A 23,301-nucleotide genomic window follows, 5' to 3' on the forward strand; every position below is an offset into this window, starting at 1 on the left:
GCTCTCCATGTGACGATACTGTGGTGGAGTTGTTCCATTTGGGACTAGGGACGCTTCCCAAACGGCACCCTGGTGCAATAAAGTAGTGCACCCTGGAGGGAATAGGGTGCCATTTGGGACGAAGCCTAGATTTCTGATGTGTGTAATGAGGTTTTCTCTGAAAGTGGTTCCACATAACATCGTCATGTGTTTTGAACAGTTGGTGGTGAGTAGTGCAGTATGGGGTGAGGGAAGGGGGGGGGGGTGAGGGAATGAAAAGGGAAGGGGTGATGGGGAGGGCAAAAGTTCTACTGGCTGGGGATGACAACCATTGGTAGTTGGCAAGAACAGAGGAGGGGGGAGGGAGGGAGGGAGTGGGGAGGAGGAGGAGGAGGAAGAGAAGAGGGGAGCATGACACACTACACTGACTGCATCTGGACAGATTGTGGGAGTATGCATGTGAGTGTGTGTGTGTGAGAGAGAGAGAGAGAGAGAGAGAGAGGGCGGAGAGAGGGAGAGAGAGATGGTGTGTGAGAGAGAGAGAGAGAGAGAGAGAGGGCGGAAAGATGGTGTGTGAGAGAGAGAGAGAGAGAGAGGGTGTGGGAGAGAGTGAGTGTGGGAGAGAGAGGGTGTGGGAGAGAAGGAGAGAGAGGGTGTGGGAGAAAGGGGAGAGAGGGTGTGGGAGTGAAGGAGAGAGAGTGTGGGAGAGAGAGAGAGAGGGTGTGGGAGAGAGAGAGAGAGGGTGTGGGAGAGAGAGAGTGTGTGGGAGAGAGAGGGTGTGGGAGAGAAGGAGAGAGAGAGTGTGGAAGAGAGAGAGAGAGAGGGTGTGGGAGAGAGATGGTGTGGGAGAGAAGGAGAGATAGTGTGGGAGAGAGAGAGAGGGTGTGAGAGAGAGAGAGAGAGGGGGAGAGAGAGGGTGTGGGAGAGAGAGGGTGTGAGAGAGAGAGGGTGTGAGAGAGAGAGAGAGAGAGAGAGAGAGAGAGAGAGAGAGAGAGAGAGAGAGAGAGAGAGAACGACTACAGCACTGGGAGAGAGAGAAAGCAGCTGGAGAGAAATCTGCGTTGATAAGGCAGACACTTGCTAGCTAGGTGACGTATCAGTAGAGAAACAACAGAATCCCTCATGGCCAGAACTACTACAGCTATATAGAGACACGGGAAAGGAGAACAAATAAGGAATCGTGACAGGAATATATGGAGTGTACCATTAGCTACGTTCACTGCTGAGGTTCTACCAGTCTAGCATAGTGTAGGAGGTGGCTGAATGAGTAGAGAGACAGAGACACGCACTCCCACTACCTCACTCTTACACACCACGCAGAGACAGGGACACAAACACACAGAGAGATACACACCGGTGGAAGCATGCAGCTTAAAGATCCAGCCGACTCAGAGCAGGAGACGAGGGTGAGTACAGGACCAGAAACCAGCAGTAGTGTTGAATACAGGGATATATGGGACAGAGGGGAGTGATTTCATGTTGAGGTACTCTTTAAAAACTGGGCAGGAGTCGAAAGGAGATACTGTGGCGCACGCACGCGTTGGTGTCCAAAGGACGCTTCATCTGGCTTGGTAGAGTTGTTGCTCCTGTCGCCAGCCAAGTCCCACAGCGTGAAATAGAACAGTGTATGGTTGGACCGCAGGAATTTGAGTTGAGCGCCACAGCAGAAACATTTCATCTCTCAGGGCAATGATAGACACGCTTCGGGGAGAGAGAGAGAGAGAGAGAGAGAGAGAGAGAGAGAGAGAGAGAGAGTGTGATGAGAGAAAAGTCAAAGGAGAAACGGAGAGAAGAAAGTTGACTCCTTGGCTGTTACTTTTTGAGGCGTGCAGTTGTTTTGTTTTAGAGATGTGTGGTATGCCGGTATTGGTCTGTCTCACAGACACTGTTGTGAGTCTGGTTTGTGTTAAAACACTGTTTAGGAAAAGAGAAGAGTGTTGGTGTGTTGAACCGTTGACGTGTGCTGTGGGAGTGATGCTATTCTACAGTGTGTGTGCTCGTGTGTGTGTGTGTGTGTTTTCACCTGCTATGAAGGTGCCCGGGTTGCATAGACACTTGCCTGCCACTGTAGCGCTGCCAGAGAAGACACGCTCTCTTTCTCGAAAAACGTTTTTACAGGAGATCAGAGACCAGTGGAGCAGTGACTGAGAAAACCCTTGTCGGTTATAGTACTGTTAGTACAAAAGTGAAGTGAATACTGACCTGTACCCTGCAGGAATTCAGTGACTCAACCCAACATTACTGTTCCGTTCAGCTTCTCATTAAACTGACTTTATGAGGATGTAAGACAGGATCAGTGTCGGGTGTGAGTGGAGGTTTCTGTCCTTTTTATACCACTATGTTATAGAGCATTGACCAGTGAGCAATGACCAAGCAGGCTGCATGGTGTAGCTCTGCAGTAACTTCCTGGAGGTCCAGGACCACTCTATCATCATAGTCCAGCGTTACTGGCCAGGATCCATCCCCCCCTTCCGCTGTCCATGTGTTCACATGTGGACAACAGCACCAGAAGACCCTTGGAGAGATGAGTGGGGAAATTGGAAGAGTGCAGGACAGAGGGAGAAAGAGGGAGAGGAGGGCCAGAGGAGATAAGAATGTGCGATGTCAGGATGTCCGGCGCTGAGCCTCTGGCCCTCCTCTCCTCTCTTTTCCTTTCTTCTTCCTCCTCTCTCTTTCACTTCTCTCTCTCCTTCTCTGTCTGTCTGTCTGTCTCTTTTCCTTTCTTCTTCCTCCTTTCTCTTTCATTCTCTTTCACTCTCTCATTCTCTCTGTCTGTCTGTCTCTTTTAATTTCTTCTTCCTCCTCTCTCTTTCACTCTTTGACTCTTTGACTCTTTCACTCTCACACACTCCCTCTCTCTCTCCCACACTCTCTCTCACTCTCTTACACCCTCTCTCTCTCTCTCTCTCTCTCTCTCTCTCTCTCCCACACCCTCTCTCTCTTACACCCTCTCTCTCTCTCTCTCTCTCTCCTCTACAGATGTTGTCTGTCTGTACTGTCACCGTCACTCCCTTTCTCTGTTCCTCTCTGTTTTTCCTACTTTGGGTTGCCTGGTTACAATCTCAGTGCATATTTCCAAATTGTTTTGTTTCACTTAAGAGCGTATTCATTTCAGCCTCTTCAGCTGGCTCTCCAGCCAACTTAAGCTATTTTTTTTAGACAATACTCACTCTGGCCGTAAGTCAATGAGAAGAAACCTAATGGTTATCATCTAAACTTTTTTTTTGTACAGTAGAGTTGAGAGAGATTTGTGTCCCCAGTAACTGTCTGAATGATTTTTACTAGGACATGTCAAGGAATGTAAATTCAGATTGGTGTCGAATAAAGTTTTATCTTGTCCAGTGAAGCTGACTGGCAATGCTAGCGTAGGCTACACGATCTGAAGTACCCGACGGTTGGCTATGGTGGGAATCAGACCTGGGTTCAAGTAGTATTTGTAATCTTTCACACAGTGAAGCTGTGTCCTTGATGAAGCTTGTCTGGCTCAATGGATCCAATGGAATCACCGCAAAAGTGCAAACCCCTCCTAATCTTGCCTTCCTGGCAGGCTAAAACAAACGCTCAAAGTATTACTTTAAAAAATAAAATACTATTTGAATCCAGGGCTGGTTGAAATGCACACCAGCGATGGATCCCCAACTAATGCTAATGTCAATTAAACATGAGCCCAATAATAAATTACGGTTCAGACAAAAAAAAAGATGGAAAAAGATAAGGGTTCAGCTCAGAGACCACAAGACAGGCTGACTGGCTTTCCTGTCTCTTTGTGTCTGGGACCAGGGCCGGCCCTAGCTTTTTGGAGGTCCTAAGCGTGGTCCCCCCTTTTGAAGGCTGAGAGAAAAGAAATTGAAGTTTTAATATGAATTTCCTGCTATTCTATGCCTCTTTCCATGGGGCGTAGAGAAAATGTTGTGGTTTTAAAACAAATGTCATGCAATTCTACTCATTTTGCCATGGGGCGGACAGAAAATGTAGCCGTTTTAAATCAAATTTCCTGCAATTAAAAAAATTATGCCATTGGGTGGAGAGAATTTTGCAGTTTTTAAAGACACATTTTTTCTTCGGCCTATGGAAAAGATTCCATAGGCCGAAGAGAAAATGCAGCCGTTTAAAAGGCAGTTTCCTGTAATTCTGCACTTTTTGACATGTTCATATGATATCTGAGTGAGAGTGACTAAACAAAATCAATGGGGGCCCCTGGGGGTGAGGGCCCCACATGGACACCTACCCTGTGTGCCTGGTCAGTACTTCGGCCACGATTACTACAAGGTGTAGATAGCTGGCTAGACTAACTTACATAAAATATGTTTTTACTGACGTGCTAATTGAGTGACTGTCAGTGACTAACATTACAAGAGAAAAACTGATGCACTAGCAAATATCGAAACGGCACCTTGTGTATTCTACTATTCTAATTCACAACAGTAAGTTGACACCCCGACTGAGTTCCTAGGGGCCAGGGGCCCCTTTTGCCTAAGGCCGGCCCTGTGGTTTAAAAGAGGCTTAGCCTCCCGCAAAGCGTTGTCCTGGTGCTAAAGCTGGACAGTTAAATTTATACTGAGTGGCCTTACCGGCCTAACATCCCCATGATGGACACCCCAGCTGAAACAATTAGGAGGAGGTCACTCACTCAACAACCCCCCCCCCCCCCCCCCCCCCCCCCAGTGAAGGGAAGAAGAAAAATGTGCCTTTCTTATTGGATTCAGATAGTACCTCCCTGTTCCCCCACAGCAGCTCTGGAGGGCACATGGTGCTCACTGACTGCTCTACAGCACTATGATCAGCTGGCCTGTTGGGCTAGACACTGGGCTTTGTAAGTGAGGGTGGTACACAAGCATATATATCATCTCCCTGTCTCATCAGTCTCCTTTTCTCTCTCTCCCTCTCTCTCTCTCTTTTCCTCCACCCATCCCTCTCTCTCTCGCTCTCTCTCTTTTCTTCCAACCATCCCTCTCTCTTACTCCACCCATCCCGCTCTCTCTCTCTCTCTCTCCCTCCACCTACCCATCCCTCTCTCTCTCTCTCTCTCGCTCTCTCTCTACCCACCCCCCTCTCTCTACCCATCCCTCTGTCTCTCTACCCATCCCTCTCTCTCTCTACCCCCCCCCCCCCTCTCTCAGATGGACCCAGTTCAGAAGGCGGTGATTAACCATACCTTTGGCGTTCCGCTGGTGAAGACCAAGAGGCCCATCATCTCCTGTAACGTGTGCCAGATACGCTTCAACTCTGAGGTACAGTACACTATAGCACTTGTCACAGCGTACTCACCATACTGTACCAATCTAAGATTTTTTTTACACTAGCGTGCTAATCCAAACCAAACTGTCCCGAATCTGCACGGTTCCAGCAGCTATGATGGATGTGTAACCAGGCCAGTTCAGTACAGCTTGGTTTGGCTCCGTAGTGTGAAATGCCCTTAACACTCCTAACACAACGTACAGCACAATTTCGGACACCATACGCACACTGTTTAGAAGGCTCTCTCTGTTTACTATTGTTTGTCCCTCTGTTTTTTATATCTCTCTGGACAAAGTGGTGACACCATGGACGTGTTGCATACATCTGCTTGTGGTTCTGTAGTGTTTGGTACATCTGTTTGCGTTGTGGTTTGGCAGTCAACGCCTCATCGGAATATGGCGTACCTAGCTCGAGTGAGAGTTGGGAGACAAAGACACAGAACAGCTGACCTTGGTTCAATGACTATTTGAAATCAATTCTAATATATTATCTGTACTTGATCCGGCTTGCTTGTTGCGATGGAACCAATAGAATAGTCCCAAAATTCCCTGTCCACCTGGCAATCCAGGCAGGCTAAAACAAAAGTATTTTAAGGAATTGAAATAGTGTTTGAACCCAGGTCTGGTATAATACTGCAGTAACAGCCCTGAAGTGATTGCCCCCCATCTATCTTCAGAGTTCGTGCTGCTAGGCGACCTAAACTGGAACATGCTTAACACCCCAGCCATCCTACAATCTAAACTTGATGCCCTCAATCTCAATGAACCTACCAGGTACCTCCCCAAAGCCTTAAACACGGGCACCCTCATAGATATCATCCTAACCAACTTCCCCTTTAAATACACCTCTGCTGTCTTCAACCAAGATCTCAGCGATCACTGCCTCATTGCCTGCATCCGTAATGGTTCAGCGGTCAAACGACCTCCACTCATCACTGTAAAACGCTCCCTGAAACACTTCTGCGAGCAGGCCTTTCTAATCGACCTGGCCGGGGTATCCTGGAAGGATATTGATCTCATCCCATCAGTAGAGGATGCCCGGATATTTTTTTTAAATGCCTTCCTAACCATCTTAAATAAACATGCCCCATTCAAGAAATGTTGAACCAGGAACAGATATAGCCCTTGGTTCTCCCCAGACCTGACTGCCCTTAACCAACACAAAAACATCCTATGGCGTTCTGCATTAGCATCGAACAGCCCCCGTGATATGCAGCTGTTCTGGGAAGCTAGAAACCATTATACACAGGCAGTTAGAAAAGCCAAGGCTAGCTTTTTCAAGCAGAAATTTGCTTCCTGCAACACTAACTCAAAAAAGTTCTGGGACACTGTAAAGTCCATGGAAAATAAGAACACCTCCTCCCAGCTGCCCACTGCACTGAAGATAGGAAACACTGTCACCACTGATAAATCCACCATAATTGAGAATTTCAATAAGCATTTTTCTACGGCTGGCCATGCTTTCCACCTGGCTACTCCTACCCCGGTCAACAGCACTGCACCCCCAACAGCAACTCGCCCAAGCCTTCCCCATTTCTCCTTCTCCCAAATCCATTCAGCTGATGTTCTGAAAGAGCTGCAAATTCTGGACCCCTACAAATCAGCCGGGCTAGACAATCTGGACCCTTTCTTTCTAAAATTATCTGCCGAAATTGTTGCCACCCCTATTACTAGCCTGTTCAACCTCTCTTTCGTGTCGTCTGAGATTCCCAAAGATTGGAAAGCAGCTGCGGTCATCCCCCTCTTCAAAGGGGGGGACACTCTTGACCCAAACTGCTACAGACCTATATCTATTCTACCGTGCCTTTCTAAGGTCTTCGAAAGCCAAGTCAACAAACAGATCACCAACCATTTCGAATCTCTCCATACCTTCTCTGCTATGCAATCTGGTTTCAGAGCTGGTCATGGGTGCACCTCAGCCACGCTCAAGCCACGCTCTTAACCGCCATCGATAAGAAACGATAAGAAACATTACTGTGCAGCCGTATTCATTGATCTGGCCAAGGCTTTCGACTCTGTCAATCACCACATCCTCATTGGCAGACTCGACAGCCTTGGTTTCTCAAATGATTGCCTCGCCTGGTTCACCAACTACTTCTCTGATAGAGTTCAGTGTGTCAAATCGGAGGGTCTGCTGTCCGGACCTCTGGCAGTCTCTATGGGGGTGCCACAGGGTTCAATTCTTGGACCGACTCTCTTCTCTGTATACATCAATGAGGTCGCTCTTGCTGCTGGTGAGTCTCTGATCCACCTCTACGCAGATGACACCATTCTGTATACTTCCGGCCCTTCTTTGGACACTGTGTTAACAACCCTCCAGGCAAGCTTCAATGCCATACAACTCTCCTTCCGTGGCCTCCAATTGCTCTTAAATACAAGTAAAACTAAATGCATGCTCTTCAACCGATCGCTACCTGCACCTACCCACCTGTCCAACATCACTACTCTGGACGGCTCTGACTTAGAATACGTGGACAACTACAAATACTTAGGTGTCTGGTTAGACTGTAAACTCTCCTTCCAGACCCATATCAAACATCTCCAATCGAAAGTTAAATCTAGAATTGGCTTCCTATTTTGCAACAAAGCATCCTTCACTCATGCTGCCAAACATACCCTTGTAAAACTGACCATCCTACCAATCCTCGACTTTGGCGATGTCATTTACAAAATAGCCTCCAATACCCTACTCAACCAATTGGATGCAGTCTATCACAGTGCAATCCGTTTTGTCACCAAAGCCCCATATACTACTACCCACCATTGCAACCTGTACGCTCTCGTTGGCTGGCCCTCGCTTCATACTCGTCGCCAAACCCACTGGCTCCATGTCATCTACAAGACCCTGCTAGGTAAAGTCCCCCCTTATCTCAGCTCGCTGGTCAACATAGCATCTCCTACCTGTAGCACACGCTCCAGCAGGTATATCTCTCTAGTCACCCCCAAAACCAATTCTTTCTTTGGCCGCCTCTCCTTCCAGTTCTCTGCTGCCAATGACTGGAACGAACTACAAAAATCTCTGAAACTGGAAACACTTATCTCCCTCACTAGCTTTAAGCACCAACTGTCAGAGCAGCTCACAGATGACTGCACCTGTACATAGCCCACCTATAATTTAGCCCAAACAACTACCTCTTTCCCAACTGTATTTAATTTTAATTTATTTATTTATTTTGCTCCTTTGCACCCATTATTTGTATTTCTACTTTGCACATTCTTCCATTGCAAAACTACCATTCCAGTGTTTTACTTGCTATATTGTATTTACTTTGCCATCATGGCCTTTTTTGCCTTTACCTCCCTTATCTCACCTCATTTGCTTACATTGTATATGGACTTGTTTATACTGTATTATTGACTGTATGTTTGTTTTACTCCATGTGTAACTCTGTGTCGTTGTATCTGTCGAACTGCTTTGCTTTATCTTGGCCAGGTCGCAATTGTAAATGAGAACTTGTTCTCAACTTGCCTACCTGGTTAAATAAAGGTGAAATAAAATAAAAAAATAAAAGCTGAGAGCATGAAATAAGATTTGAACCCAGGTCTGGTATAATACTGCAGTAACAGCCCTGAAGTGTTGCTAGGCAAGCTGAGAGCATGAAATAAGATTTGAACCCAGGTCTGGTATAATACTGCAGTAACAGCCCTGAAGTGTTGCTAGGCAAGCTGAGAGCATGAAATAAGATGTGAACCCAGGTCTGGTATAATACTGCAGTAACAGCCCTGAAGTGTTGCTAGGCAAGCTCAGAGCATGAAATAAGATTTGAACCCAGGTCTGGTATAATACTGCAGTAACAGCCCTGAAGTGTTGCTAGGCAAGCTGAGAGCATGAAATAAGATGTGAACCCAGGTCTGGTATAATACTGCAGTAACAGCCCTGAAGTGTTGCTAGGCAAGCTGAGAGCATGAAATAAGATTTGAACCCAGGTCTGGTATAATACTGCAGTAACAGCCCTGAAGTGTTGCTAGGCAAGCTGAGAGCATGAAATAAGATTTGAACCCAGGTCTGGTATAATACTGCAGTAACAGCCCTGAAGTGTTGCTAGGCAAGCTGAGAGCATGAAATAAGATGTGAACCCAGGTCTGGTATAATACTGCAGTAACAGCCCTGAAGTGTTGCTAGGCAAGCTGAGAGCATGAAATAAGATTTGAACCCAGGTCTGGTATAATACTGCAGTAACAGCCCTGAAGTGTTGCTAGGCAAGCTGAGAGCATGAAATAAGATTTGAACCCAGGTCTGGTATAATACTGCAGTAACAGCCCTGAAGTGTTGCTTGGCAAGATGAGAGCATGAAATAAGATTTGAACCCAGGTCTGGTATAATACTGCAGTAACAGCCCTGAAGTGTTGCTAGGCAGGCTGAGAGCATGAAATAAGATTTGAACCCAGGTCTGGTATAATACTGCAGTAACAGCCCTGAAGTGTTGCTAGGCAAGCTGAGAGCATGAAATAAGATTTGAACCCAGGTCTGGTATAATACTGCAGTAACAGCCCTGAAGTGTTGCTAGGCAAGCTGAGAGCATGAAATAAGATTTTCCTCCACGTTTCAAAGGGATTTTCTCTCCCCAACATCAACATGGGGAATGTTGATGAGGTTCTTCTTGAGCGCATGAAAACTCATTTCACATAAGCATACCGTAAAGTTTTAAGTCTACATCTCAAATGGCCTATACAGTGCACTACTTTTGACTCGGGGTGGGGGGGGGGGGGGGGGGGGTGGGGGGGGGGGGGCATAGGGCTCTGTTCTAAAGTAGTGCACCACGTGCTCGGGGATAGGGCGCCATTTGGGACGCACTTGGAATCTCTCCAGAAATAAGTGCAGCGGCAGTTTTTAGTCCGCCTTCTTTTATCAAATCGGATTAATGTGAACAATCCAAACCCCCGCTAACTACATGTTCATCAAACCACATGGCCCAGTTTATCTTGACTCGTTTTTAAATGGGCATACAGCCTGACTTGAGAAGCAGAACACAGGGACTAGGTTTATCTCGATGTGCAATGTTGCAATGCAATGTGCGTGAATGATTTCACGAATGTGCTGTGTGTGTGTGTGCGATTGTGAGGGAGTGGGTAGGTTTAATGTCCTGTGTCGCCAGCATTCTCTGAATGCTTTAGAAGCTCCCAGTTAACAAAGCGTCCCGTATCTTAGCACCATCAACGTGTACATCAGCAAAAAATACTTTCGTCTGCAGGCCTATAGTGAAACATTTTAAAGTCGGCTGTTATGGGCAAAATATTCTTGCGGCATAGACTTCAGTTCAAAGCCAGGGTGGATCTTTTCCCAAATCCCAACCCCACACAGGGACTAGGGAGTGCCCCATAACACTTCCATGATAATAGTGTCAACCCAGTAAACCTTTTCTATTTTTACTGAGCAGGCCTACAATCATGGCCTGCTTGTGGTTTCTGTGGCGGTGGAGCTGTACTCGTCTAGGCCGCATTGAGCAGAGGTAAAGCCCTCCCTAGGCCTCTGTAGGACACTTCAGATCTTGCGCGGCTCTGTTGGTAATCGTGCGGCACCGGCAGTGCCAAGGCTGTGGGTTCAATTCCCACGGAAATCCCACGTAGGCTACACTGTGAAAGTGAACGCAGTCATAGCTTAGGCTGCTACGCCCACAGGAAACAGCTGAATAAGGGTGATGTCTGTGTCTGTTATTCCTTTGGAAACTTGACCCTGGCTCTTAAACTGTTAGGCGGTGTTGTTCGTATTTGAAGTTATGGTAAGTGATGGATATTTTTATTCAAGCTAATTTACCCGTCTTCGTGATCTCTATACTTTATTACTCCCATATCTGAAATACATGGCCACATATGAGACCTGATTCCATGGACAAGATGCCATCGTTGCATCGGTATGAAGTGTAGTAAGTGAATTGTCTCAGACCTGGATTCAAATAGGATTTGAAATCGTTCAACTATTTTGAGCTTTTGCTTGAGCCTGCCTCGGAGTGCCAAGTGGGTGAGATTCTCACGTCTGGGATTGTTCTTTTTTGTTCCATTACGCCCGGCAAGCTCAATAAAGCACGGCTAAAGTACTTGAAATGATTTCAAATAGCATTTGAACCCAGGTCTGATGTCTTCAACATAAATGCCAGCGACCAGGGACTTGCAGGGTATAAGCTCTCTGTTTATAGCCTAGAATGTGACCTCTCAGCCAATCAGGTCTGACACATAAACATGCTGGTAAATATTTAAACATACCGTCCAATAAAGAGATCAGGACACGAGCGTTGTCGGGCCATCTATGACCCCCGACTCCCAGCAGGACCAGTAGCTGCCTCACTGTGTTTTGCGTGTGTACGTACGTGCGTTCACACATGCATCCATGCATGTGTTCCTCCCTGCAGTGTGGGTGTGTGCTTGTCACGCTTAGGGACTTCTGTTGCAGTCCCTTCTTACTGTCACGGCCAACACACATTTTTATTCCTTGCAGGTGAATTGCCTTACTGCACACTACGCTACGCAATGAAAAATAGGGTAAGGACTGTGCTTCCACCAAAGCTTTTTCCAACAACATAGTACAGTATGGAAGTTAACATTCTAGATGACACTGACAGTTCTCATATCAGTGTTAATCATTAAGATAAAGCCTCTCTTTTAATCAGAGAAACGTCTGCCTGGTACAGCCCAGAGAAACAAGTGGCCTCTGACCCTATCACCATACCATCAGCAGATATAGTACTTCTTCAAACGCTTATCTCATCTTCCTCAGCCCCCCCCCCCCTCCCATCTATGCTCAAGTCAGTCAAGCCATTTCATGCTTCATTGCCTCATTCATATTCCTCTCTGACTGTCTGTCATTCTCTCTCGGTCTCTCGTGCTCTAGCTCTTTTCCCATCTTTCTCAATCTCTTTCTCTCTCTCTCTTTTTCTCTCGCTCCCTCTGTCTCTTTCTCTCTCTTGCTCTCTCTTGCTCTCTCTTGCTCTCTCTTGCTTTCTCTATTATTTACAGTGCGGAAAGCCTGAAATTGGCTGCCACTACTTATCATAAGATGCATTCGTCAAGGGCCAGGGTTATGCCATGGTCTGTGACAGCCCTGTTGCACTCTGATTAAAGGGGCAGAGAGGTGGAGAGATGGGTGAGAGAGGGTAGAGAGGTGGAGAGTAGAGGTCGACCGATTATGATTTTTCAATGCCAATACCGATACCGATTATTGGAGGACCCAAAAAGCTGATACCGATTAATCGGACAATTTTTTTAAATTTTTAATTTGTAATAATGACAATTACAACAATACTGAATGAACACTTATTTTAACTTAATATAATACATCAATAAATTCAATTTAGTCTCAAATAAATAATGAAACATGTTCAATTTGGTTTAAATAATGCAAAAACACAGTGTTGGAGAAGTGCAATATGTGCCATATAAAGAAGCTAACGTTTAAGTTCCTTGCTCAGAACATGAGAACATATGAAAGCTGGTGGTTCCTTTTAACATGAGTCTTCAATATTCCCAGGTAAGAAGTTTTAGGTTGTAGTTATTATAGGAATTATAGGACTATTTACCTCGATACCATTTGTATTTCATTAACCTTTGACTATTGGATGTTCTAATAGGCATTTTAGTATTGCCAGTGTAACACTATAGCTTCCGTCCCTCTCCTCGCTCCTCCCTGGGCTCGAACCAGGAACACAACGACAACATCCACCCTCAAAGCAGTGTTACCCATGCAGGGCAAGGGAAACAACCACGGGCTCAGAGCGAGTGACATTTGAAACTATTAGCGCGCGCTAACTAGCTAGCATTTTCACTTCGGTTACACCAGCCTCATCTCGGGAGTTGAACAGTGCAATGCTTGATGCACAACGAAGAGCTGCTGGAAAAACGCACGAAAGTGATGTTTGAATGAATGTTTACACGCCTGCTTCTGCCTACCACAAAACTTGAAATCGGCCCTAATTAATCGGCTATTACGATAAATCGGTCAACCTCTGGTGGAGAGATGGGTGAGAGAGGGCAGAGATGTGGAGAGATTGGTGAGAGAGGGTAGAGAGGTGGAGAGATGGGTGAGAGAGGGTAGAGAGATGGGTGAGAGAGGGTAGAGAGATGGGTGAGAGAGGGTAGAGCCGTGGAGAGATGGGTAGAGAGGTGGAGAGATGGGTGAGAGAGGGTAGAGATGTGGAGAGATGGGTAGAGATGTGGAGAGATGGGTGAGAGAGGGTAGATATGTGCAGAGATGGGTGAGAGATGGTAGATATGTGCAGAGATGGGTGAGAGATGGTAGAGAGGTGGAGAGATGGGTGAGAAAGGTGGAGAGATGTGGAGAGGGGGATGATGTGGCATCAACCTCTAGTGTCCCCGATCGGTGTGTATGGTGTGTGTGTGTCGCCAGCGCCCAATATCTCTCGCCCTGCCTGTGTGTGGGGTTGACGGCGATGGGGGGGAATAACCTTGCTGTGAGTTGCTTCAGGACATGAGTGATGTCACAGGCCGGTTTCACGCTGCATTGGTCAACGTCACTTAGTGCTGCAGCATGACCCAGCTGGTCCGGCCCCTCCTCTCTCCTCTCTATGCTCATCTGGAGCTGCTGCATTGCAATGTGTGTCCTTGTGCCACAGCTCCTTTCTCAGTATCCATACTTTGCAGCACATGTACCCTCAATATGCTGATTACAATCACTTCTCTCTATATCACATGTTGCTTCTCTCTGACCTCTCGATAAGCTATGCGGTCCTTTTCAGTCTGCGTTTCTCTTGTATTGCTCTCCTCTTTCTTTCCGTCTCTCATTCTTGCTCTTTCTTCCTTTCCTCCTGCATTGTTCTTCTTCTTGTCCTCCGTCTCTCTGGTCAGCCATTATCTTCTTCCATAACCTCTGACATCTTCACTGTTATTCTACAATGTAGAAAATAGTACAAAAAGAAAGAAAAACCCTTGAATGTTTTAACATTTTTGCCCAGTAGTGTACCCAATATTTACAATGGCCAAACCCTCCCCTAACCCGGACGATGCTGGGCCAATTGTGCACTGCCCTATGGGACTCCCGATCACGGCCGGTTGTAATACACCCCGGAATCAAACCGGGGTCTGTAGTGACGCCTTAGACCACTGCGCCACTCGGGAGCCTGATGCCTTAACCACAGACTATTGCCATCCAAACCACAGGAGCTCCAGCCTAGGTCCTCTTTCCCTCTCCCCCCTTCTCATCTCCCCACCCCGTCCGGGCCAGCCATCCAGCCAAGGCCGTCTCTCTGCTCTCTCACCTCCTCTCTCCACCTCTCCTCCAATGTCAAGCCTGTCTATCCTCAGCCATCCCAGCCTACCATCCCTCCTTCTGTCCAACAATGCCTCAGTCAAGGCCCCCTCTCTCTGCTCCTCTCCCCTCTCACCTCCCGTCCTCCTCCTATCCTCGCATCTCCTCTCCTTCCCTACCAAACCAGTATAACTGAGCCCCTGCCCTGAGCCCCTAGTTAGCCGGTGGTGTGGTGTGCTGTGCCACTTGATTTCTCTGTCCCTGTCATCGCCTGTCCGTTGCAGCTGTCAGCGGCTCTCCAGACCTGTTTTATAAGCCTTAATAATCATCATCATCATCATCATCTTGATACAATAATTATTCGCCCGGCCAATGTATGCACACACACACACACGCACACACACACACACGCACACACACACATCAACATTCCAGAGGCTTTGGGCATGCCTTTTTCATCCTGCTAGCTGCCAGATGATCTGTTTGAAGTGCTCTCAGTGCACAGCGGAGGGGCAACGTGTGTGTGTGTGTGTGTGTGTGTGTAAAGCACAGCACTGCTGCAGCAGCAGGCCATCATGAGGAAGTAGACCATGGGCAACAGCTCCTAGGTGTCTCAAGACCTAGCCAGGCAGAGGTCAATCTGTCCATCCAAACAACCACACTAATACAGACAGACAGAGACCAATTGGCCAATCAACACACTGAGCTGAGACAAACGTATAGCTGTACATACTTCTCCAAATAGTGGCCAGTATCTAAAAGCGTTTGGTGGTGAGAAGTGAGGGGTGGATGGAGAGTCTTGCAAAATGACAGGGGCTGTCTCTGTCTGCAATGTCCCCTACTCCAGTCCCGTCCTTTTAATGGATGACTCCCTCTGTTGTTTACCCCTGAACCAAGACATTAACAGGAGCACTCCTTTCAGCAGGAGATGAACCAGAACAGTGCTACTGGAATGGATACGTGGATTGAGTTTCTCTCTGTTGGACTGCAGGACATTCCCCAGACTTCCATCCACCTGCACCTTCCAGCTCCCACCACTGCCACAAAGGGTATAGATACCCACTGCCCAGTGGCACATATATTTAGAGGGGTATGCATTTCAATGTAAGCAATCAACTCCGAGTTTGTCTAGGCCTATTGGAGAAGCTGTAGGCAGCCTTGGTATTCTGGTGTTAGGTTTTGCTCTGTCGGAGTGGAAGGATCGACGAATGCCGGCCTCCCCATTGATAATTTACACAGTCAGATGAGGAGGCCCAAGGGTGAGGTGTGTGTGGGGTTGGGTGGGTGAGGGGGCTTATGGGGCCATAGGCAGACAAGATGCCCCCCTCCCCCCCTTACTGCAGGCATGTCTCTCATCATGTCTGTCTGGGATAATGACATGAGTGGAGGAGGGGGAAGGGGAGGGGGGGGACCAGGAAGTTTTACTTGATCAGGTAACACTCCTGCCTCCACAGCCTAGATCATTACTCCCTAGAGTATCAGTGATCAGATGACTTGTTACACTCTGCTATGTCCTCTATGCATGCCATTTTGCAGCCTGGCTCCTGTCTCCTATCCCCGATGCAGATTGAATAACATAGCAGACACCGAAACTGTGTGTGTGTGTGTGTGTGTGTGTGTGTGTGTGTGTGTGTGTGTGTGTGTGTGTGTGTGTGTGTGTGTGTGTGTGTGTGTGTGTGTGTGTGTGTGTGTGTGTGTGTGCATTTATCACTCTTGGATTCGCAGATATGTATCAATGTACCCAGGCGCACAATGGCAGGTATACTATATCAAACTGCGTCATTGAGAGCACCGCATTCATTGGCTGGTGTGTATGGTGTTTTGGGCCTCTGTTTCCCAGTCGATTTGTATCCATCCTGTGTTTTATTCACCCGTTGTTTTCATTAGCCTAAATCCTATTCTCCATTTCTCCATCTCTACACAGAGCCAGGCAGAAGCCCACTACAAAGGCAACCGCCACGCCCGGAGAGTCAAAGGCATCGAGACCTCCAAGAGTCGCCCCCAGGAGGGTGACAAGCCGGCCCCACCTGTCCCCCCCTCCCCGTCCGACCCCAGTGGACCCCATACAGGCACCTCGGACATCAGCGACCCCTGCAACGCAGGTAAGACCATGGTGGAGAGAGACTTTGAATATCCCCTAGCACTTAGATACAGGGTGTACAGGAACAGTATACTGCCAATACCAGCTCTCAGTACAGGGTGTTGGGTGTATACCAACTATACCCTGCACAGTTCCATCATCAGCCCACACCAATACAGTGGAAACATGTATGGGTGACCGACATTATAACAGGGTTGATGGCAAGTAAATGCTGTTGGAAATAAAACATAAGACATCGAAAACAAATTGTATTTGTCACATGCGCCGAATACAACCGGTGTAGACTTTGCCGTTTATGCTTACTTTTAAAACGGAAGAAACAATTGCTAAATAAAAGAAGGGAATAGTGACACGATAAAATAACAGTAACGAGGCTATATACAAAGAGTACTGGCACTGAGTCAACGTGCAGGGGTACGAGGTAGTTGAGGTAATTGAGGTCATATGTACATGTAGGTAGGGGTAAAAATGAGGATAGATAATAAACAGAGTAGCAGCAGCATATGCAGGAGCGTGAAAGAGTGTCTGTGTGTGAGTGTGTGTGTGTGTGCGTGTGTATTGGAGTGTCATTGTAGTATGTCTGAGTGTGTGGGTAGAGTTCAGTGAGTGTGCATGGAGCCGGTGCAAGAGAGTCAGTGCAACAACAAATAAAGCGGAGTCATTGCAAATAGTCAGGGTAGCCATTTGATTACCTGTTCAGTAGTCTTTTGACTTGGGGGTAGAAACTTTTCAGAATCCTTTTGGTCCCAGACTTGGCGCTCTGGTACCGCCTGCCATATGGTAACATACATATCAGTCTATGACTTGGGTTGTTGGAGTCTTCAACAATTTTTAGGGACTTTCTCTGCACCACCTGGTATAGAAATCCTGGATGGCAGGGAACTTGGCCCCAGTGATGTACTGGGCTGTACGCACTACCCTCTCTAGCGCCTTGCGGTCGGATGCTAAGCAGTTGCCAAGTGGTGATGCAACCAGTCATATTCTCTCAATGGTGCAGCTGTCAAACTTTTGAGGATCTGATGGCCCATGCCAAATATTTTCAGCCTCTTGAGGGGGAAAGGACGTTGTCATGCCCTCTTCACGACTGTATTGGTGTGTTTGGGACATGTTTCCTGTAGTCCAAGATCAGCTCCTTTGTCTTGCTGACATTGAGGGAGAGGTTGTTGTCCTGGCAACACACTGCCAGGTCTCTGACCTCCTCCCTATAGGCTGTCATCCTCATCAGTGATCAGGCCTACCACCTTTGTGTCGTCTGCAAATGTAATGATGGTGTTGGAGTCATGCACGACCACACAGTCGTGGGTAAGCAGGGGGTACAGGATGGGACTAAGCACGCACCCCTGAGGGCCCCCCGTGTTGATGGTTAGTATGGCAGATTTGTCGTTGCCTACCATCACCACCTGGGTGCGGCCCGTCATGAAGTCGAGGATCCAGTTGCAGAAAGAGATGTTTAGTCCCGGGGTCCAAAGCTTAGTGGTAAGCTTGGGGGGCAGCACTATGATGTGAATGCTGAGCTGTAGTCAATGAACAGTATTCTCACAGAGGTGTTCCTTTTGTCCAGGTGGGAAAGGGAAGTGTGCAATAGAGCATCTGTGGATCTGTCGGGGCGGTATGCAAATTGGAGTGGGTCTAGTGTGTCTGGGATGGTGGCGTTGATATGACCAGCCTTTCAAAGCATTTCATGGCTACAGATGTGAGTGCTACGGGGCTATAGTCATTTAGACAGGTTAGCTTGGTGTTCTTGGGCACAGGGACTATGGTGGTCTGCTTAAAACATGTAGGTATTACAGACTGTGTCAGGGAGAGGTTGAAAATGTCAGTGAAGACACTTGCCAGCTGGTCACTGCATGCACTGAGTATTTGTCCTAGTGATTCGTCTGGCCCTGCAGCCTTAAGAATGTTAACCTGTTTAAAGGTCTTACTCACATTGGCCCTGGAAATTGTGATCACACAATCAACTGGAACGGCTGGTGCTCTTATGCATAGTTCAGTGTTGCTTGCCTTGATGGGAGCATAGGAGGTATTTAGCTCGTCTGGTTAGCTGGCAGCTCGTGTCTGGGTTTCCCTTTGTAATCCGTAATAGTTTGCAAGCCTTGCTACATCCGACAAGCATCAGAGCCGGTGCAGTAGAATTCAATCTTAGTCCTGTATTGATGCTTTGCCTGTTTGATGGTTTGTCGGAGAGCATAGCGGGATTTCTTATAAGCATCTGGATTAGTGTCCCGCTACTTGAATGTGGCAGCTCTAGTTAAGTGCGGATGTTGCCTGTAATCCATGGCACCTGGTTGGGATTTGTTCGAAAGGTTACTGTGTGGGCCACGTCGTCGATGCACTTATTAATTGTGACCGACCGGCTCAAATCGGTCTTATGTAGAAAAATTTGAAATAGTGTTTTTTGACATTTTTGGATAAGTAGAGACTCAAAATGATATATCATACACTATATCATACACTACAGTTGAGGAACAATGGGAAAGTAATTTTGCTTTGAAAATGGCCTTTGAATGTTTAACAGTTAACCCACTAGGCTGTCATTGTAAATAAGATATTTTTTCTTAAGAATGAGCCCCTTTTTTTCCCAATTTTCACCTAAAATGACATACCCAATTCTAACTGGCCCTGAAGCAAGGATATGCATATTCTTGGTACCATTTGAAAGGAAACACTTTGAAGTTCATGGAAATGTGAAAGGAATGTAGTAGAATAACACAATAGATCTGGTACAAGATAATACAAAGAAAAAAACTACCGCTTTTTTGTATTTTTTTTGTACCATCATCTTTGAAATGCAATAGAAAGGCCATAATGTATAATTCCAGCCCATGAGCAATTTAGATTTTGGCCACTAGATGGCATCAGTGTATGTGCAAAGTTTTAGACTGATCCAAAGAACCATTGCATTTCTGTTCAAAATGTTGAATCGAGACTGCCCAAATGTGCCTAATTTGTTTATTAATAACATTTCATGTTGTAAAATTGTGCACTCAAACAATAGCATAGTATTATTTCACTGTAATAGCTACTGTAAATTGGACAGTGCAGTTAGATTAACAAGAATTTAAGCTTTCTGCCCATATCAGATATGTCTATGTCCTTGGAAATGTTCTTGTTACTTACAACCTCATGCTAGTCGCATTTAGCCTACGTTAACTCAAGGTTAAATAAAAAATTCAATATAACAGCCATCAAGCACCAAAGCTAACTTGCCAGCTAAATCCAGACACAAATGAGAGAAAGGCTCACTGAACATTACTCGCCCTAGTAGAGCTGGTTAGGCTGTTATGTTATCCAAAGCGTTGGTGACTGTCACTGTGCTGCCAGTTTGTCCGTTCGTAAATTCAGAGCGTTTCGCTCTCGGAGCGTTCAAAGCCCAACCTGGACGCTCTGGCCGATGAGTAGGGTTGAGCCGAACGTTCTGACCTCACAACGGCAGTCAAGCACCCAAGCTAACTGGCTAACATTGGCTAGCTTGCTAGCTACTTCAACACATAATGGCAGAACAAATCAAATCAAATCAAATCTTATTTGTCACATACACATGGTTAGCAGATTTTAATGCGAGTGTAGCGAAATGCTTGTGCTAGTTCCGACAATGCAGTAATAACGAACAAGTAATCTAACTAACAATTCCAAAAAACTACTGTCTTATACACAGTGTAAGGGGATAAAGAATATGTACATAAGGATATATGAATGAGTGATGGTACAGAGCAGCATAGGCAAGATACAGTAGATGATATCGAGTACAGTATATACATATGAGATGAGTATGTAAACCAAGTGGCATAGTTAAAGTGGCTAGTGATACATGTATTACATAAGGATGCAGTCGATGATATAGAGTACAGTATCTACGTATGCATATGAGATGAATAATGTAGGGTAAGTAACATTATATAAGGTAGCATTGTTTAAAGTGGCTAGTGATATATTTACATCATTTCCCATCAATTCCCATTATTAAAGTGGCTGGAGTAGAGTCAGTGTCATTGACAGTGTGTTGGCAGTAGCCACTCAATGTTAGTGGTGGCTGTTTAACAGTCTGATGGCCTTGAGATAGAAGCTGTTTTTCAGTCTGTGTGAGTGGACCAATTCAGTTTGTCTGTGATGTGTATGCCGAGGAACTTAAAACTTGCTACCCTCTCCACTACTGTTCCATCGATGTGGATGTAGCCTCACCCCAATTTGACCATTTTACTCACCCTAGCAGAGCTGGTTAGGCTGTTTTCATGTTATCCAGAGTGTTGGTGACTGTAACTGTGCTGCTGGAAACAATTTATTTACACCTTTTTGCTGACGTTTACTGACACCGGCAATATTCAACGGGTGTTGAATTATTCTGCGCTCTGGCACACTGAGATGAGTCTTTTGTTAAGACATGTAGCTAGCTAGCTAGGTAAACAATGAATCATAATCCAAACTCTGCATGAATCTGCAGGTAGCTAACCAACCAGGTTCAATGTTAGCTAGCTAACATTAGGCTATAATTAGTGGCTCTGAGATACAAATTATAAGATCATACACGTAATGTTAGCTAGTGAGCCAGCCAGCTAACATTAGCTAGCGAACAGTACACTAACTTCAAATGAAACAACTTTCTCTCAAAATTACAAATGTGTAATATCTGGAAATGTAGCTAGCTAGACTATCTTACTATCTTATGGATGGACGAGTCTCCTGTCGGATGCCATGGTTGCCCTTAGTTTAAAGATGTAATCCGGAGACAGGTGTTTTCTACTGAGCTATCATACTCGAATTCCACTGATTTCAAAACTCGGTTCACCAGAAAGTGGAGAGCATACATGTAATGTTAGCTAGCAAGCCAGCCAGCCAGCTAACGTTAGCTAGCTAACAGTACACTTTCAAGGGAGATTAAAGGTGAACAAAAGTTTTTTTTCGCATCTAGTTGCACAGGTGACTTGTTAGTAGAAATGAGGTAAGGCTGCATTAAAATCACCTGCCACTAGGAGCATTTTGTTGTTTGCTTATGACCTTATACAGCTGGTTGAGTGCGGTCTTAGTGCAGTAAGTAGACAGCTACGCAAAATATAGCAAAATATAGATGAAAACTCTCTTGGTAAATAGTGTGGTCTACAGCTTTTCATTAGGTGTTCTAACTCGGGCGAGCAGAACCTCAAGACTTCCTTAATATTAGAGATTTGGGCCTGGTCTGGGATGAGCCGTATGTTCTTCAGCGCCGACTGTTGAAGTAGACATTTTCATCCAAATCAAGGTTAGTGATCGCCATTCTGATGTCCAGAAGCTCTTTTCAGTCATAGGAAACGATGGTGTGAACAATATCGCATTGCTTGCTTTTTGAGGTTTTAGGCTGGGTTCTGTATAAGCACTTTGTGACATCTGCTGATGTAAAACGAGCTTAATAAATACATTTGATTTGATTAAAACATGATGTACAAAAAAAGTTAAGATCAGCTAAAAAAAACACACAATTATAGCACAATTGGTCCGGAGCCCGTAAAAATGGCTACTATTCCCACCAGTGCCATTCTACCACATCCATTCTACCACATCCATTCTACCACATCCATTCTACTACATCCATTCTACCACATCCATTCTACTACATCCATTCTACTACATCCATTCTACCACATCCATTCTACCACATCCATTCTACCACATCCATTCTACTACATCCATTCTACCACATCCATTCTACCACATCCATTCTACTACATCCATTCTACCACATCCATTCTACTACATCCATTCTACTACATCCATTCTACCACATCCATTCTACCACATCCATTCTACCACATCCATTCTACTACATCCATTCTACCACATCCATTCTACCACATCCATTCTACCACATCCATTCTACCACATCCATTCTACTACATCCATTCTACCACATCCATTCTACTACATCCATTCTACCACATCCATTCTACCACATCCATTCTACCACATCCATTCTACCACATCCATTCTACTACATCCATTCTACCACATCCATTCTACCACATCCATTCTACCACATCCATTCTACCACATCCATTCTACCACATCCATTCTACTACATCCATTCTACCACATCCATTCTACCACATCCATTCTACCACATCCATTCTACTACATCCATTCTACCACATCCATTCTACCACATCCATTCTACTACATCCATTCTACCACATCCATTCTACTACATCCATTCTACTACATCCATTCTACCACATCCATTCTACCACATCCATTCTACCACATCCATTCTACTACATCCATTCTACCACATCCATTCTACCACATCCATTCTACCACATCCATTCTACCACATCCATTCTACTACATCCATTCTACCACATCCATTCTACTACATCCATTCTACCACATCCATTCTACCACATCCATTCTACCACATCCATTCTACCACATCCATTCTACTACATCCATTCTACCACATCCATTCTACCACATCCATTCTACCACATCCATTCTACCACATCCATTCTACCACATCCATTCTACTACATCCATTCTACCACATCCATTCTACTACATCCATTCTACCACATCCATTCTACCACATCCATTCTACTACATCCATTCTACCACATCCATTCTACCACATCCATTCTACTACATCCATTCTACCACATCCATTCTACCACATCCATTCTACCACATCCATTCTACTACATCCATTCTACCACATCCATTCTACCACATCCATTCTACCACATCCATTCTACCACATCCATTCTACACATCCATTCTACCACATCCATTCTACTACATCCATTCTACCACATCCATTCTACCAC

General features: G+C 45.8%; 1 protein-coding gene across 3 annotated transcripts in view; it reads left to right on the top strand.

Moving 5' to 3' along the window:
• znf385a (zinc finger protein 385A) overlaps positions 1-23,301 on the top strand; it is a 103,915-nt gene that overhangs the window by 55,316 nt on the left and 25,298 nt on the right. For 2 of the 3 annotated variants that reach the window (XM_031804044.1, XM_031804045.1), the window contains exons 3-4: positions 5,100-5,210; positions 16,337-16,514. In XM_031804044.1, coding sequence (XP_031659904.1) covers positions 5,100-5,210; positions 16,337-16,514 — 289 coding nt within the window. Of the gene's footprint in view, positions 1-963; positions 1,386-5,099; positions 5,211-16,336; positions 16,515-23,301 lie in introns of those variants that run through there. The other variant, XM_031804046.1, reaches the window with a different exon arrangement.

The sequence above is a fragment of the Oncorhynchus kisutch genome, linkage group LG24 (assembly GCF_002021735.2).
Source record: "Oncorhynchus kisutch isolate 150728-3 linkage group LG24, Okis_V2, whole genome shotgun sequence".
In the NCBI taxonomy this organism is placed as follows: domain Eukaryota; kingdom Metazoa; phylum Chordata; class Actinopteri; order Salmoniformes; family Salmonidae; genus Oncorhynchus; species Oncorhynchus kisutch.